Source organism: Heteronotia binoei, chromosome 20, assembly GCF_032191835.1.
Source record: "Heteronotia binoei isolate CCM8104 ecotype False Entrance Well chromosome 20, APGP_CSIRO_Hbin_v1, whole genome shotgun sequence".
Lineage (NCBI taxonomy): Eukaryota > Metazoa > Chordata > Lepidosauria > Squamata > Gekkonidae > Heteronotia > Heteronotia binoei.
In genome coordinates, this window is record NC_083242.1 from 25,409,921 (window position 1) to 25,424,841 (window position 14,921).

Consider the following 14,921-nt stretch of genomic DNA (forward strand, 5'->3'; position numbering starts at 1 on the left):
GCAAAGTGTCTTTGTTTTAAATGAAGGAATGTTCACCCCTGAAATTCAGCACCTGCAGTCAAAAGGTGATAAGTCCATTTCGTTTCCCTGCCTTTCTGTTGTTGCTATGCTTATTTCCGTAACTGGCTGTAAGCAGCAGCTCATTTGAACCCAGGCCTCAGTTGGACCCTGAAAAGTGAAGATCTCTGCAAGCGCCCCTTAGGCCGGGAACCCACAGTTTGTTCACCATTACCGTGTGCATCTCAAAAAGGCTATCGATGCCTGGATTTATGCGGGTGTGCATAAATCCTTTCCTGCCCTCATCCCAAGGTCTGCCTGCTTGCTAGAGGAAGTGAAAACAGATTTTTTTTTTAGAGCAGTTCCTGGAAGGGAGATAAAGCAGCAGCAGGAGGAGAGGAATTTCCTCTTTGCAAGAATGTCTTTATTACAAAGGAGGGATTTTGTGCCTGGAAGGGGGAGACGTAACAGCAGCACGTGGAGGCAAAGGCTTGCGGATGTAACCGAGCAGTGAAGTCAGCGGCTGGAAGGAGAGGCCCCGGGGATGGAACCTGTGGGGCCGCCATCCAATAACATCCTGTAGGATTTCAGGCCGGGCCCTGCGATGCAGATTTCGTGAGAGCTCCATTCATCAGCGCCTCATCCCAAGGAGTCACTGGGGTAACAGAGAAGCTGCAAAGTTAAGCGGATATGACAGCAATTCAGCCTCTGCCTAGCCCAGCCCATGTCCTCCAGCCTCCGCCCGTCCGGAAAGGTCGGGCCTTAACGCTGTGACAGACCTCCCAGCCAATCCCACCCCTGTGAACCAAGAACTCGCCAATCGCCGACCTCCAGCAGCGTCACGTGCTCTTTCTCTCCCAGCCCTTTCTCCGTCTCTTTCTTTTTGGTGTCTCCCAAACTTCCTTTGTCAATCAACCGGGGAGACTGCACAGACGAGCCCCGCCCCCTCCCGTCTTCGAAGGCGGCGCGTCCAATGAGAAACACCCGGAGGGGCGGGACATCGGTCGTCCCGCGACCAATCAGGGCCCAGATCTTGCCGTTCAGGGGCGGGGCGCGCAGAGTCTTCTTCGGCCGTCTGTCTCTCTCTCTCTCTCTCTCTCTCTCTCTCAGCTTCTCCTCTTTTCCCCATCCCCCCCCTATTCCTTTCCTCACTTGGTTTATCCCTCTCTGGGCCCGGCTGAGTTCGCAGCGCCGGGGAAGGAGGGGGAGCAAAGAGACGCAACCATTCAACCCTGCGCCGGAGGGGGGGAAAGAACAAAAGAAAGGCGATTTAAAGAGACAGGGAGGCGGCTGAAGCGGGGCTCGGCCGAGGCGACCCGAAGGCGGGAGAGAGAACACACCCCTCACGCCCGGCCCGCAGCGTCTCCTCAGCCGCCGCCCCCAGGATTTCCCTCGCTTCCCCTCCCCCCTTCCCCCCTCAGCCGCCGCGAGGCCTCCATGAGTGACTGACTGACTGAGGGGACGGAGCGCGCGAGGCAGGAGGAGGAGGAGGAGGCAGGCCGGCCGGCCGCCACAGCGATTTCTCCCCCTCCGCCTCATCTTTGTGCGCTGCCGCCGCCTCCTTCTGCTCGGCGGCGCTTTGTTCGGAGCGGCCGGGGGCGGGGCGGGGTTGAGGGGAACCGAGGAAGGGGAAGAGGGAGAGAAGCCGCCCCGCCTCGCCTCACCGCCCTCCGCAGTCGGCCCTGAGGGGAGAGGGGGTGGCGACCCGCCCCCTGCAGAGACCCCCCACCTGCCCCCTCCTCCCCCCGGCGGCGGGGGGAGGGGCTCCCCCTCCCCTCCCCCCTCTGCCGCCTCCCGCGGGGGTCTTTCTTTTTTAATTTTGTGGTGTGTCTATAGGGGGGGCTTGAGTTTGTGTCTGTGATTTGTGCTGCCCCCCCCCCCCTCGCCCGGTCTTCCTTCTCGGCTTCCGCCCTTCCCTCCTTCCGACTGCAGCCTCGCTCCCCTCCTCCCCCCCCCCCACCGCGATCCCGGACTCTTTGGAGCAGCAGCCGTGCCGGCGGGGCGGGCGGATTGATGTGGGGGGGTCTGACATGAGTCCGCCGGCCGCCGGGTGCTGCCATGTGACCGGCTTCAAGGTGGAGAACTGGAAGCAGAACCTGAGGGTGATCTACCAGTGCTTCGTGTGGAGCGGGTCGGCCGAGACCAGGAAGCGCAAGGTAAACAAGGAGAAGGAGTGGAGTGGAAAGGGGGGGGAACCCTGATCTATTGCTTGCACTTGTGTGTATGCACGCACACTTCCTGCATCGTTACATATTGCACGTCCCATTGTCATGCAATATGTAACGACAATATTACATATTGTCAGGAGACTCCTCCATCTGTAGCTTTTGCAAGTGTCACTGTGCTTAATACAGCTTCTTTACTATAGCGTGACCTATAGATGAAATGTGTGCTATGTGTTGCTCTATCTGATATCTCTTGTTTCACTATAGTGGAACATACAGAGGAATGTAGCACTATAGTTTGATGCATCCATTTCATTGTAGTGGGACGTGTAGATGTACATGTGAGACTTGTATATAGTACACAGGTTATTGTAATGGGATATGTAAGTAATATACTATACATCATAAATAATGATGATGTAGGTAGGTATGATGTAGGTGGGTCTCACATGTATATGACACATATCTCTCCTAGGGAATTTTTTACATCCACCCACAGACATCCCATTATAATGAAATAGATGTTCTGTGTGATGATACACATCTTTATATATCTTACACATCATGTTCTGTATATTCCATTGTAATCGATGTTCTATATGACTATGCATATTTACACCTGTCTTGCATATGTGCACCTCTAGTTCTGTACCCATTATTCTGAGATATATTTATCACAGGCGTGTGTCTTTGTATATGCTGCATATGTCTCATAATATATATGAGGTCTGTGTATGTGAGATATATAAATAGTATGCACTTCATTTCATATTATATGATATAGTCTATCATAATGGACTATATAGTTATAGGCTATGTGGGAGGTCTTTGTGTACATGTATATGATATACATACGTATGCATCTCATTATATATGTCACTATGGATAATAAGTAATGTGCATGTTCACGGAGAGAGAGATACAGAGAGAGCAGTGATTCATCCAAGCAACTCGCTTGTTCTGCTTTTGCCTTCTCTTCCTGTTATAATTCCTGGTTGTGTTCCCCACTGGGGGGCGGGATTCATTCTCTTTTTTTTTTCCATATCCCCGCCCAAAATATACAGGCAGCCTGTGATACCCCCCCCCCCCTTCAGGAAGCAAAATCGGTTTCTTTGGGGTGGGGAGGTGGTGGCAGAGGTTGATGGGTTTCCAATCCCATCAGCTGGTGTAAGAGGATGCTCCGCCTTTTTTTCCTCCTGGAAGTGCTGGAGGGAGTGAGGGTTTCCCGGAATCCAGCAACTGCAGAGCATGCATGAGGGAGGGCAAGAGGAGGAGGGAAAGACAAGGGAGAGCTCTCAGTGCAAAACAGCATGCCACCCCTTGCTTTTGTGTGCTTGGTTGGGGCAGGGGGAGCTTTCTGCAGTCATTCTCCTGCTTCAGGGCTCAGTCTGGAGCAGAAAAGAATGATGCCTTTCTAGACAAAGAAAGCTAAAATAGGGGGAGAAATTGTTTTCTTAAATTTTTCTTTAGAAGGTGGTTTACTGAACTGCTAGGGCAAGGAACGGGGAAAGGTGGGTGATGTTTAATCAGCAGAAGGGTTTGGGAGTGAGCAGAGTGGTGAGGTGTTTCAGATAAGCATAGGGGCAAGCCTTGGATTAGGGAGAGGTTATGCATGGATTGGGGATTTTCACGCAGGCAAAGATGGAAGAAGACAGAAACAAATGTTGTGAAGAATACAATAGATGGGAATGGTTCTACGACTGATTTTAATTTCTCATATGGGATATCACTTGATAAGAGGATCACAGTGGGAAAAAATAATTGAATTAGCACTTTATACAGACAAATTATACAGACAAATATACAAAGTAAATTCACCTTTATAGGTAGTCTGGGCAATGTAAATGCATCTCAGAGATAAACTTGCCAATCCCATTTGCTTTTTGACCCCCCCCCCCAGTTTTGAAATGTAAGCAGATACTTATCTCCATTTTTTCCTCCTTGCTCTTCTCCAAGCATCACCTGATTCTCACTCTGGAGTAGGCCTTGCCTAGATGAAAGCATGTCTTGAGCACCAAAAAGCAACAGACTCTGAAAACCAATAGCATCACAAACTAAAACTAGGAAGAGGTTTCAGTTGCTAGATACCAACCTAAGGACTTTTGAAGACTACCACATTTAACTTTATGCCAGTATTGAGTAGGTATTTCAGATTTTGAGATGGTAGCATAAAATGTCTAGGAGGCTGGCCAGTGAGGCAAACTAATGGTGATGATCACTATGAGAACCTTTGAGGCAGTCTGGTTTTGCTTAATGTTGTTTGGAAAAACACATCGAAAGAGATGTGTGAGGAACAGCCAATTAGTGGTGGAATATTTTTAGTGTCAGTGAGGATACATTCTAAAACTTAACATTTTTCTTAGATACGTCTTGCATTATAAACAAACTTCCCTATTCTTAAATTAGGGTACTCACTGATGTGTTTCTACCCAATACTGTATGCACTGGCTTGACTGTAGGAGAATTTTGGATCTCAGAGATTTTCCCACCAGCCTAGGTCATGGAATTTAAAGCCTCATCTGCATACAAAGCAGAAGTAGCTGGGAGATTGGAATGTACCACTTCAGAGTTTTGATGTGGGGCATACCACTTCAGAGTGTAGGTGTGGAATAGTTTTTTAAACTGTTCTCATGCAAAATCAATTCCCTGCAAGAAGAAAGAAGGCAGAGCAGAGGGAGAGGTTTTCATCTTGTGTTCCCTGTTGTTGGTTGGTGAGGTTCACAGTCCTAATTCACCCTATCTACAGTCTGAGGTTTTGGGATTGCCATCGTATTGAAACTCAATGTAATTCTAATGCAACCGTATCTTTAGCTTAATTGTGTTTGGAACCATATTTTTTCTTGTGGTTAAAACATTTTTCTTTAAAAAGCTCACTATATTGGTTTATATTCTGGAAGTAACTGGAGTTGAGAGAAATGCTGCAAGTATGGATTCTGAATGCTCTTTGCTTTCAGTACTATATTTTGGGTCTTTTAACAACATTTTTCTTTTTGAATACATTCCATTTTCATAGCTTCGCTTATGTGTAAGGCTAGGCCACAAAAGTTTTTTGCTCTTAATGTTTCTCATGAGCTGTTGATTGTTGTCACTCAGCAAGGGTTTGTATGTGGGTCTTGGGGAAGATGAGGTGAAGTGAGGCATAAGGCCCATGTATTTGTTGGTGGAATCTTTTCTGCTCGTCACTTGACAACTGTGCTGATTTTTGTGGTATATTTCTGGCACAGATTCTATATGAAAGTCTTGGAGGTCATTATTTTCTTGGAAAGTTTTATTCCACTGTTTTGTCTGAATATCTTAAAATACACAAAAAGAACAGCTTGGATGGGCTGTAATGCTGTGTTGAATTCAAGTACCAAAGAATCAGTGATGGAGAAAATATATATAAATGCCAACATCTGGCTATTTATAACAACAGTAGCGTGAAGGATGGATGGTATACAGTTCAGTGATGAAAACCAGCCTTTGATAAAGGAACATAGCCTTGCAAAGCTGTTTTTCATCGTAAACTGTCTGAGAAACACAGTAAACCTACCTTTTCTTTCTTCCTAGGCCTTGCATCTTCAAAATCCAGATATCAATATAAACTGCAGGGGGCAGAAAGTGTCAGTGTTTTGCTTTACTGCTTGGCTGCCAACATTGCTTATTGTGTTGCATTCATAAAAGCCTTTACAATATTGTACTCCTTCTTTATTTCTGTCCCTTCTCCCTTTTCTCTTTGTTAATACAGATCCCTGGTCTTAAATTCTTTGCTGTTTTATTTTTACAGAGAGGGACTGTTGTTTCCCACATTAGTTTCCCTTCACAAGAGTGCCTACTGCAAGTCACTGCATGATGAAAACTGCAACGTGGATAGAATGAACAAAAGCCTCTTTTTTGTGCAAGTCAGATATGGGTACCTTGAGAAGCCAGGAACACCTTGGAGCTTAGTGTTCAGAATGCTTATTTCTGTTTTTGCTTGATCTTGTTATATTTAGTCAGAAATCAACAGCTAGGTAAATAGGCATGAGATGTATGCTTCATAGTAGGATTTAACAGGTTTTGAAACATGAGACAAGAACAGTGGCACATATGTAACAGGGCCTGTGCTTGATGCTTTGGAAGATCTGCAGGACTATTTTAGAAGGCAGAGGGATACATCTCTGCATCATCTTAGCTTTGAGGAATCATGATTAAATAAACTAGCAGATTGTAAAGGTACATTTGATTGATTATGAATCTCTCTGATATGAAACTGGACTAGTAGTTCTGTTATGGGTGTGTGTGCATGGACTGCTATAAGTAAGGTACATCATAGGTAACACCCCTGTTTATATTGGAAAATATGTGTTGCTAAAATGTACTAAAACATTACAGCATTATTTCTAGACATAAAACTGGTTTCATGTTGGCAAATCTAAGCATCCTGATTGGTTGGGACTGGGTGGGACTGCACTTCATCAACCTTTGGCCCATTGAACTACCAATCGAGTACTTGCATGCCATTGGTTGAGTCCATTCCTCTCTCTCACCCACGTGCTACCTAGCGAAGCTGATTCTGTCAGTAAAACGCAACCAACCTTAGATCTGGCAGTTACTGGCTCTCCCTACTGTCCCCCATTGGCTGAGCTGCCTGTCTCACTGATTCACAGAGGAGAGAAAGAAAACCTTCCTTTGATTGGCTGAGGGAGGGAGGAGGAAGGAGACAGCCAGAGAAAGCTAGAGAGAAACTGCTGGTCTGAAAGGTATCACTAAGGGCCTCTGAGGCAGAACTCATTGGGGCCAGTCCTGACTAGGGCCGCCAGTTCCAGGTTGGTGGGAAATTCCTGGAGATTCTGTGGTAAAGTTTGAAGAGGGCATAGGAGTTAGGGTCTCAGGACGGGGTCTACCAGACTGAGGTTCTTGCTGTGGAAGCTGATTGAATGATTTTGGACCAGTCACAGACTTTCAGCCTAGCCTGCTTGACAGGGCTGTTGTTCAGATCAGAGGGGGCAGAGGAGAGTGATGTAAGTTGCTTTGGTCTCTCCCCCCCTCCACTGTGGAGAAAGACTGTTATTTTCCTGTGTAGAGGCTGCAGGGAGGAAGAAGGCGATGGAAACCTGAGGTCAGAAGGACAGTTAAAGGGAAGGAGATAGGAATGCCAACTCCAGATTAGGAAATTCCTGAATATTTAAGGGGTAGGGCTTGGAGAGGGTGGGGCCAGGTGAGGGCTGGAGGTCAGAAGAATTACAACTGGCAGAGATCAACTCCACTTCTGTGGGTGGGAAGACAGCAAGGGGGGCATTTGCCTGGAGCCTCCTTCTAGAGCCCACTGTATTTTTCTTCACAGCAGGCCTTACTCCTAGTTGTATATAATTCACCAAGTTCCACGCACAACCGGACATGTAGTTGGTTTCTTTTTTTAATTAAGGCAGTAAACAAAGCAGCAAATTAAAATATGCTGCACCTTAAACATTTGCAGCTGGGAAGTACATGCTTTTCTTTTTATAGTAATCATTGCTAGTCCCAAGAATGAAATCTACAGATATGTCTAGGTTTTTCCCCCCCTGAAGGACATCTGCTAACTTGATGTTTCAACTGAACTTAGTGAAAATAATCATAGAATCATAGAGTTGGAAGGGGCCGTACAGACTATCTAGTCCAACCCCCTGTTTAATGCAGGATCAGCCTAGAGCATCCCTGACAAGTGTTCATCTAGCTGCTCCTTCAAGATTGCCAGTGAGGGGGAGCTCAGCACCTCCTTTGGTAGCTGATTCCATGTTGAACAACCCTTACTGAAAAAAAGCTTTTCCTAATATCCGGTCAATACCTTTCCACTCTTAAGTTAAACCTAATATGATGAGTCCTCTCCTCTGCTGCCGACAGGAACAACTCCCTGCCCTCTTCTAAGTGACAGCCCTTTATATACTTCTAGAGAGCATGTCCCCCCCTCACCCTCCTCTTCCCCAGTCTGAACATTTCCAAGTCCCTCAGCCTCTCCTCATAGGGCTTGGTCTCCAGGCTCCTGCTCATTCTCGTTGCTCTCTTCCACACCTGGGTATAGATCTTGGGGTATAGTCCACCCATACCCCAAGATCTTGTTCATACACACTGCTGCCCAGAAGTGTATGCCCCATCCAGTATGTGTGTTTCTCATTTTTGCTACCAAGGTGTAGAACTCGGCACTTATCCTTGTTAAATTGCATCTTGTTCCCTTCCATCCACTTTTCTAGCATGTTCAGATCTCATTGAATTCTAACTCTTATCTTCCAGTGTATTTGCTGCTCCTCCCAATTTGATATCATCTGCAGATTTAGTGAGTAGACCCTCCACACCCTCATCCATGTCACTGATAAAAATATTGAAAAATACAGGGCCCAAAACTGAGCCCTGGGGCACCCCACTGGACACCTCCCTCCATTCAGACGTAACGCCATTGACAACTACTCTCTGAGTTCCGTTCTCCAACCAGTTCCCTATCCACCTAACTATTCTGGAGTCCCATCCACAGTCCTCTAGTTTACCCATCAGAACATCGTGGGGGACCCTGTCAAAAACTTTATTGAAATCTAAGGAAGACAACATCAACAGCATTCTCTTGATCCAGTAAGCTTGTCACTTGCCCAAAGAAGGAAATGAAGTTGGTCTGGCAGGACCTGTTAGGAACAAATCCTATTTACTTATGTTAACAGTTCTTCATAATGACTGATAGTGTCTGACCCCCAATTCTTGGCCATTCTGAAAAGTTCTTAAAATAGTAGTCTTGCAGCAAACGGGGGGAAGAGACAGAAATACTGAGGCAACGCCATTCAGGGTGGGTACAGTAGTAGTTCCATTGAAAATTCCTGACATGTTCTGTGTATCTTTTGGTAATTTATTTATTAGAGGTTGGACACAAGTATGTTTCCTTTTTATAAAGTACAGAGGAACTATCTCTGCCAACATCACCCTGTCGTAGCCAGGTTTATTCAGTGGGACATGGGATCAGAATTCCTTCTAAACAGTGTTACCTAGAAGTAAGCCCCACTGCAATCAATAAGAATGACTTCCATCCAGGTACATATGCTTAGGATTGCAGCTGATCCTATGCATTGTACTCATACATACCTACCCACCCTTGCCCAGTGACTCATGGGAGTAACTGGGTAACTATGGCAAAACGAAGGCGCCATGAGTATGATCAGTGCTTACATGGGAGCATATTTATTTATTATAACATTTATACCCTGCTTTTCCTCGTGATTCAAAGCATCTTACTATAGTAGTTTCAAAACTTTTGCAGTTAAAATCAAAATAGCAAATTGTAGATCCATCCTCCCTCCTTAAAAGATGCCTGCCATTCAAACACCCTCAAAAGCCCTGGCAAATAAGCAAACTTTGCAGCACCTTTTCAGAGAGCCCATTCTGCTGAGCAGGAGCCACAGTGGAGAAGCAAGATCTTTCCCATCGCCGGCTGCCTAGCCCTTTTACCTGGGGATGCCAAGGAGAGAACTTGGAACTTCCCACCTGCAAAGCAGAAGCTCTGCCCCTGAGCCGTGGCCCTTCCTTGGGGTGGGAGAGGGTCAGTTTGAATATGGACAGAGAACAAGAAGGAAGTGAAACTTTTGGAGCCAGCCTGTGAGTGGTCACCTTGGGAGGAGGTCAGGGGTGCAACCATCGGGGGAGGGGAATCTGCTTCCAGGCTATTCCTGCATGCTTTCCTAGATCTGTAGGAAATATGCAGGAACTCCTTTGCCTATTAGGCCACACCCCTATGATGTAGCCAATCCTCCTGGAGCTTCCAGTAGGCCCTGTACTAAGAGCCGTGTAAGCTCTTGGAGGATTGGCTACATCAGGGGTGTGTGGCCTAATATGCAAAGGAGTTCCTGCTACAGAAAAAGCCCAGCCTGTAAATATTAGAACCATACACCATGCCAATCAGAACCCTCATCCCTCAAGGAAACCTCACCTCAAATGTCACCATTTATTTTATTAATCTAAAATGTTTATGGGCCGCCTCTCCACCACCTTTGATGCTGCCTTATACTGTCTGCTGTGACTGGCAGGGGCTCTCTGGGGTCTCAGATGTTTTACTGCTAAGCCAAGCTCTCAAGTCAGTTGACAGAAATGCCCGTCACTCCCAAGACAGCCCAGCCAACAGTGCTAACGAAAGGTGACAAAAATCAGCCAAATAAAGTCAGGAAATCTACAAACCGTGCAAAGAAAAACATCAACGGCAACCACAAACAAGCAACAAACCCATGAAAACCATCAAACAACCCATAACAGGGAATGCTGCATTTATTTTTTTTTTCAAAAGCCTGCGCCTAACATGGTGGAAAAGTCCCCAGATGGCGCAAGGACTGCCACAGCCAAGGGGCCAACACCAAGAAGGCATTTGCCCCCAGAAGAAGATGATGATATTGGATTTATATCCTGCCCTATACCCTGAATCTCAGAGTCTCAGAGCAGTCACAATCTCCTTTACCTTTCCCACCCCCACAACAGACACCCTGTGAGATGCGTGAGGCTGAGAGAGCTCTCACAGCAGCTGCCCTTCCAAGTCCTGTGAGAGGTATGGCTGACCCAAGGCCATTCCAGCAGCTGCAAGTGGAGGAGTGGGGAATCAAACTGGGTTCTGGTTGATGCTGGATGGGCTCCTCTTAAGGGGTGGGATAGCCAGCTAATGGCTGCCTGAAGACCATTGTTTGTTTATTATCCTATCCTCCAGTGGCCTCAGGGTGGCTAACAACAGTTAGAACAACATAGAAATAAAAACAACCACAATAAAACCATTTCATATGGTTGTTGTTGTTGTTCAGTTGCACAGTCGAGTCCAACTCTTTGTGACTCCATGGACAAAGTCATGCCAGGCCCTCCTGTCTTCCACCATCCTCAGAAGTCTGCTGAAATGTGTGTTTGTTACATCAGTAACACTGTCCAGCCATCTCATCTTTTGCCGTCCCCTTCTTCTTTTGCCTTCTGTCTTTCCAAGCATCAGGATCTTCTCCAGTGAGTGCTCCCTTGTCATTTGGTGGCCAAAATATTTGAGCTTCAGCATCTGACCTTCCAGGGAACAGTCTGGGTTGATTTCCCTTAGGACTGACTGATTTGATCTTCTTGCAGTCCAAGGGACTCTCAAGATTCTTCTCCAGCACCACAGCTCAAAAGCATCTATTCTTCTGCGCTCGGCCTTCCTTATGGTCCAGCTCTCACAGCCATACATTACTACTGGGAATACCATCGCTTTTGTCATGAGCCCTGACGAGGATGAGCTGGAAGGGTTAACAGACCTGGAAGAGTTGCCAGCCAGTTCCTCAGCTGAACAAACAGCAGCTGGCCCATCAATCACTCTCCAGGCACCAGTCTCAGCTGTTGACCATCAATCTTTTCCAAGCTCTCCTTCTCCCATCTCAAGAGTTTGAAGCAGGCTCCGGAAAGAACTTTCAGAGCGAAGACATGAGGCATGCCAAGGCATCAGATCTCTCAGCCCTGAGTTCTAGCAGAGTCACTGCCACCCAGGGAGCAGACTGATTGAGACTCCCATATAGCTCCCACCCAGGACCTGGTAACCTTGTGGAAGCAACAAGTCTATTCTCTGGCTTGCATCTACGCTCCTTCCTGATTTCTGATCCTTACCTGCTTTTAATTTCCTTGGCACCCTGACCTTTTGGCTTTTGGACATTGACTTCTGATTCCGGTTTGTGATTCTGCATTGGTGACTTGGCTCCTGCTTGACTTCCTGGACTTTGACCTTGGACTGGCTTTGGACTCCTGCCTGCCGCACCCTGAGAACATGACAGCTTTGACTATACGGACTTTTGTTGGCAGGGTGATGTCTCTACTTTTTATTATACTGCCCAGATTCGCCATAGCTGTTCTTCCAAGGAGCAAACGTCTTTTAATTTCATGGCTACAGTCACCATCTGCAGTGATCTTGGATCCCAGAAATGTGAAGTCTGTCACTACTTCCATATCTTCCCCTTCTATTTGCCAAGGTGTGATGGGGCTGGATGCCATGATCTTTGTTTTTTTGATGTTGAGTTTCAAGCCTACTTTTGTGCTCTCTTTCACCCTCAACGAGAGGTTCTTTAGGTCCTCCTCACTTTCTGCCATTAGAGTGGTGTCATCTGCATATCTCAGGTTGTTGATTTTTTCCCGGCAGTCTTAATTCTGGTTTGTGCTTCATCCAGGCCAGCATTCCGCATGATGTACTCTGCATATAAATTAAATAAATAAGCAGGGTGACAATATACATCCTTGTCAAACTCCCTTTCCTATTCTAAACCAATCAGTTGTTCCATATCCCGTTCTGACAGTTGCTTCTTGACCCTTCTACAGGTTTCTCAGGAGACGTGAGGTGGTCTGGTACTTCCATCTCTTTAAGGACTTGCCACAGTTTGTTGTGATCCACACAATCAAAGGCTTTAACGTAGTCAATGAAACAGAAATAGACTTTTTTTTATACTCCCGTGCTTTCTCTATAATCCAGGAATGTTGGCAATTTGATCTCTAGTTCTTCTACCTCTCCAAAACCCAGCTTGAACTCCTGGTAGTTTCTGATCAACATACTGCTGAAGCCTAGCTTGTAGGATCTTTAATATGACCTTGCTGGCATGTGAAATGAGTGCAATGGTGCGATAGTTTGAACATTCCTTGGCATTACCCTTCTTTGGAATTGGAATATAAACTGATCTTTTCCAATCTCGTGGCCACTGTTGCATTTTCCAGATTTGTTGACATAATGTGTACATCACAGCATCATCTTTTAGGGTTTTGAATAGCTCCATTGGGATACCATCATCTCAGCTCGCTTTGTTGTTAGTAATGCTTTCTGAGGCCCATTTGACTTCACACTCCAGGATGTCTGGCTCAAGGTCAGCGATTTCACTGTTATGGTTGTCAAGGACATTAAGATCCTTCTTGTATAATTCTTCTGTGTATCCTTGCCACCTCTTCCTGATCTCTTCTGCTTCTGTTAGGTCCCTACCATTTTTGTCCTTTATCACGGCCATCTTTGCATGAAACATTCCCTTGATTTCTCCAATTTTCATATGATTACAATCCCTAAAATCCAAGATGGTGTCGATATTACTAGTTATTATTTAGCGCTACATGCATTGCTGTTGTAGGATGTTGTTTGGCACTCTACATTTATACTGGAATAAGTTAAGATATCGATGCTGTGGGATGGTGGAGTAGTGATCACCTCCCTGTTAGATATTAAAAGCCGGTTTAAACAATTCTGTCCTGCAGGCCTTGTGGAACTATTTAGGCCCTGATATTTTTGCAAGGCCCTGATATTTTCAGGAAGGGTGTTTTACAAGGTGGGGGCTGCTACTGAAAAGGCTCTAGCTTTAGCGGTAGACAACCGAGCTTCTTTTGGCCCAGGGATCGTGAGAAGATTTTATGAACTTGATTGTAGTATGCTCTGGAGCTCATATGGGAAAAGGCGGTAGACAAGTCCTAGGCCATATAAGGCTTTAAAGGTTATAGCCAGCACCTTGAAGTGAACCTGGAACACCACAGCCAACCAGCGCAGTGTTTCCAGCGCAGGTTGAATGTGCTCCCATAAAGGTAGCTCCAATAACAACCTGGCTGCTGCGTTTTGTACCAGTTGCAGCAGATAGATTTCTGATAGACTTATAGAGATAGACTTTTGTTCATGCCTCTTTGATAAAGACATGGGGAGAAACAGATGTATAGTCAACAGTACTGTTAGAAGCTTATATAATACAGGTCCATGCCTACATTGGAACGTGAAATTGACAAGACACAACTATAAATGGATCATTATAAGCACTTTATTGATTAAGACTTGCACAAGCACTTTTCATGAAGAGTAAAGGAGCAGAAAAGAAGACTTATGTTGAGTGTCAGAAGAGTGACGCACTTTCAAAGCCTTATAGGCTTTTGAAGTCTTATGAGTCAGATTCAAAGTTTTGGTTATGATCTTTAAGGCCTTGAGTGGTCTGCGACTGACATACCTATGGGATTACCTCCTTCGCTGTGTCCCTGGACCCCTAAAGAGGTCCAGCTGTTCTCAACAAGGGCCAGGACCTTTTCTGTCCTGGCCCTGACCTGGTGAAACACTCTGCCGGAAGAAACTAGGGCCCCGTGGGATCTTTTACAATTTTACAAGGCTTGTAAGGCAGAGATGTTCCACCAGGCTTTTGTTTGAGGCCAGCAATGGTTGCTGGGCTGACATCCCTCTCCGTCCCCCTCCTGGGGGACCCTTGCCCCCGATGCAGCGTCTAGAAAGCAGGAATTGGTAGCACTTTATAATAGATGTCATCGGGTTTGTAATTTGTTTTAGCTAATTGTTTTTAATTATTGTATGTAATTTTTTGTTGGACATCGCCTAGAGGTGATTCATCAAGTCAGATAAATAAATACATAATATTTTCCCCAGGTTATGTATTCTGTGGACTTTGAATGTGGACTTGATAATGGTATTGTGATATTGTGTTGATAGGGGTACTAGAAATTACATTTTTGAACATTTGCATTTATTGACATTAGTTATTTTTCAAAGTTTATTTCTCCATGAAGACCATAGTTGGCACACAGGGACAAATACAGGGAAATGCTCCACGTTTGAAGGGCTTTAAAAGTCATAACCAGCACTTTGAATTGAACTTGGAAACTACTCTTAAGAGGTGGGATACTTGGAAACAGACTGGCAGCCGTTGTAACTATTTCAAAATGGGCACCATACGTTCTCAGTGTCTAGCTACCGACAATAGTGAGGCTGCTGCATTCTGGACCAATTGGGAGCTCCATATGAATTACATCAGACTCTTGAAAGGAAGAGCCCTATTTCAG

General features: G+C 45.8%; 1 protein-coding gene across 3 annotated transcripts in view; it reads left to right on the plus strand.

Moving 5' to 3' along the window:
• Positions 1 to 1,790: 1,790 nt before the first annotated feature.
• The window catches only part of USP22 (ubiquitin specific peptidase 22), a 172,515-nt gene continuing 159,384 nt past the window's right edge, over positions 1,791 to 14,921 (plus strand). For 2 of the 3 annotated variants that reach the window (XM_060260527.1, XM_060260528.1), the window contains exon 1: positions 1,791 to 2,153. In XM_060260527.1, coding sequence (XP_060116510.1) covers positions 2,028 to 2,153 — 126 coding nt within the window. In that variant the 5' untranslated portion in view covers positions 1,791 to 2,027. The remainder of the gene's footprint in view (positions 2,154 to 14,921) is intronic. The other variant, XM_060260529.1, reaches the window with a different exon arrangement.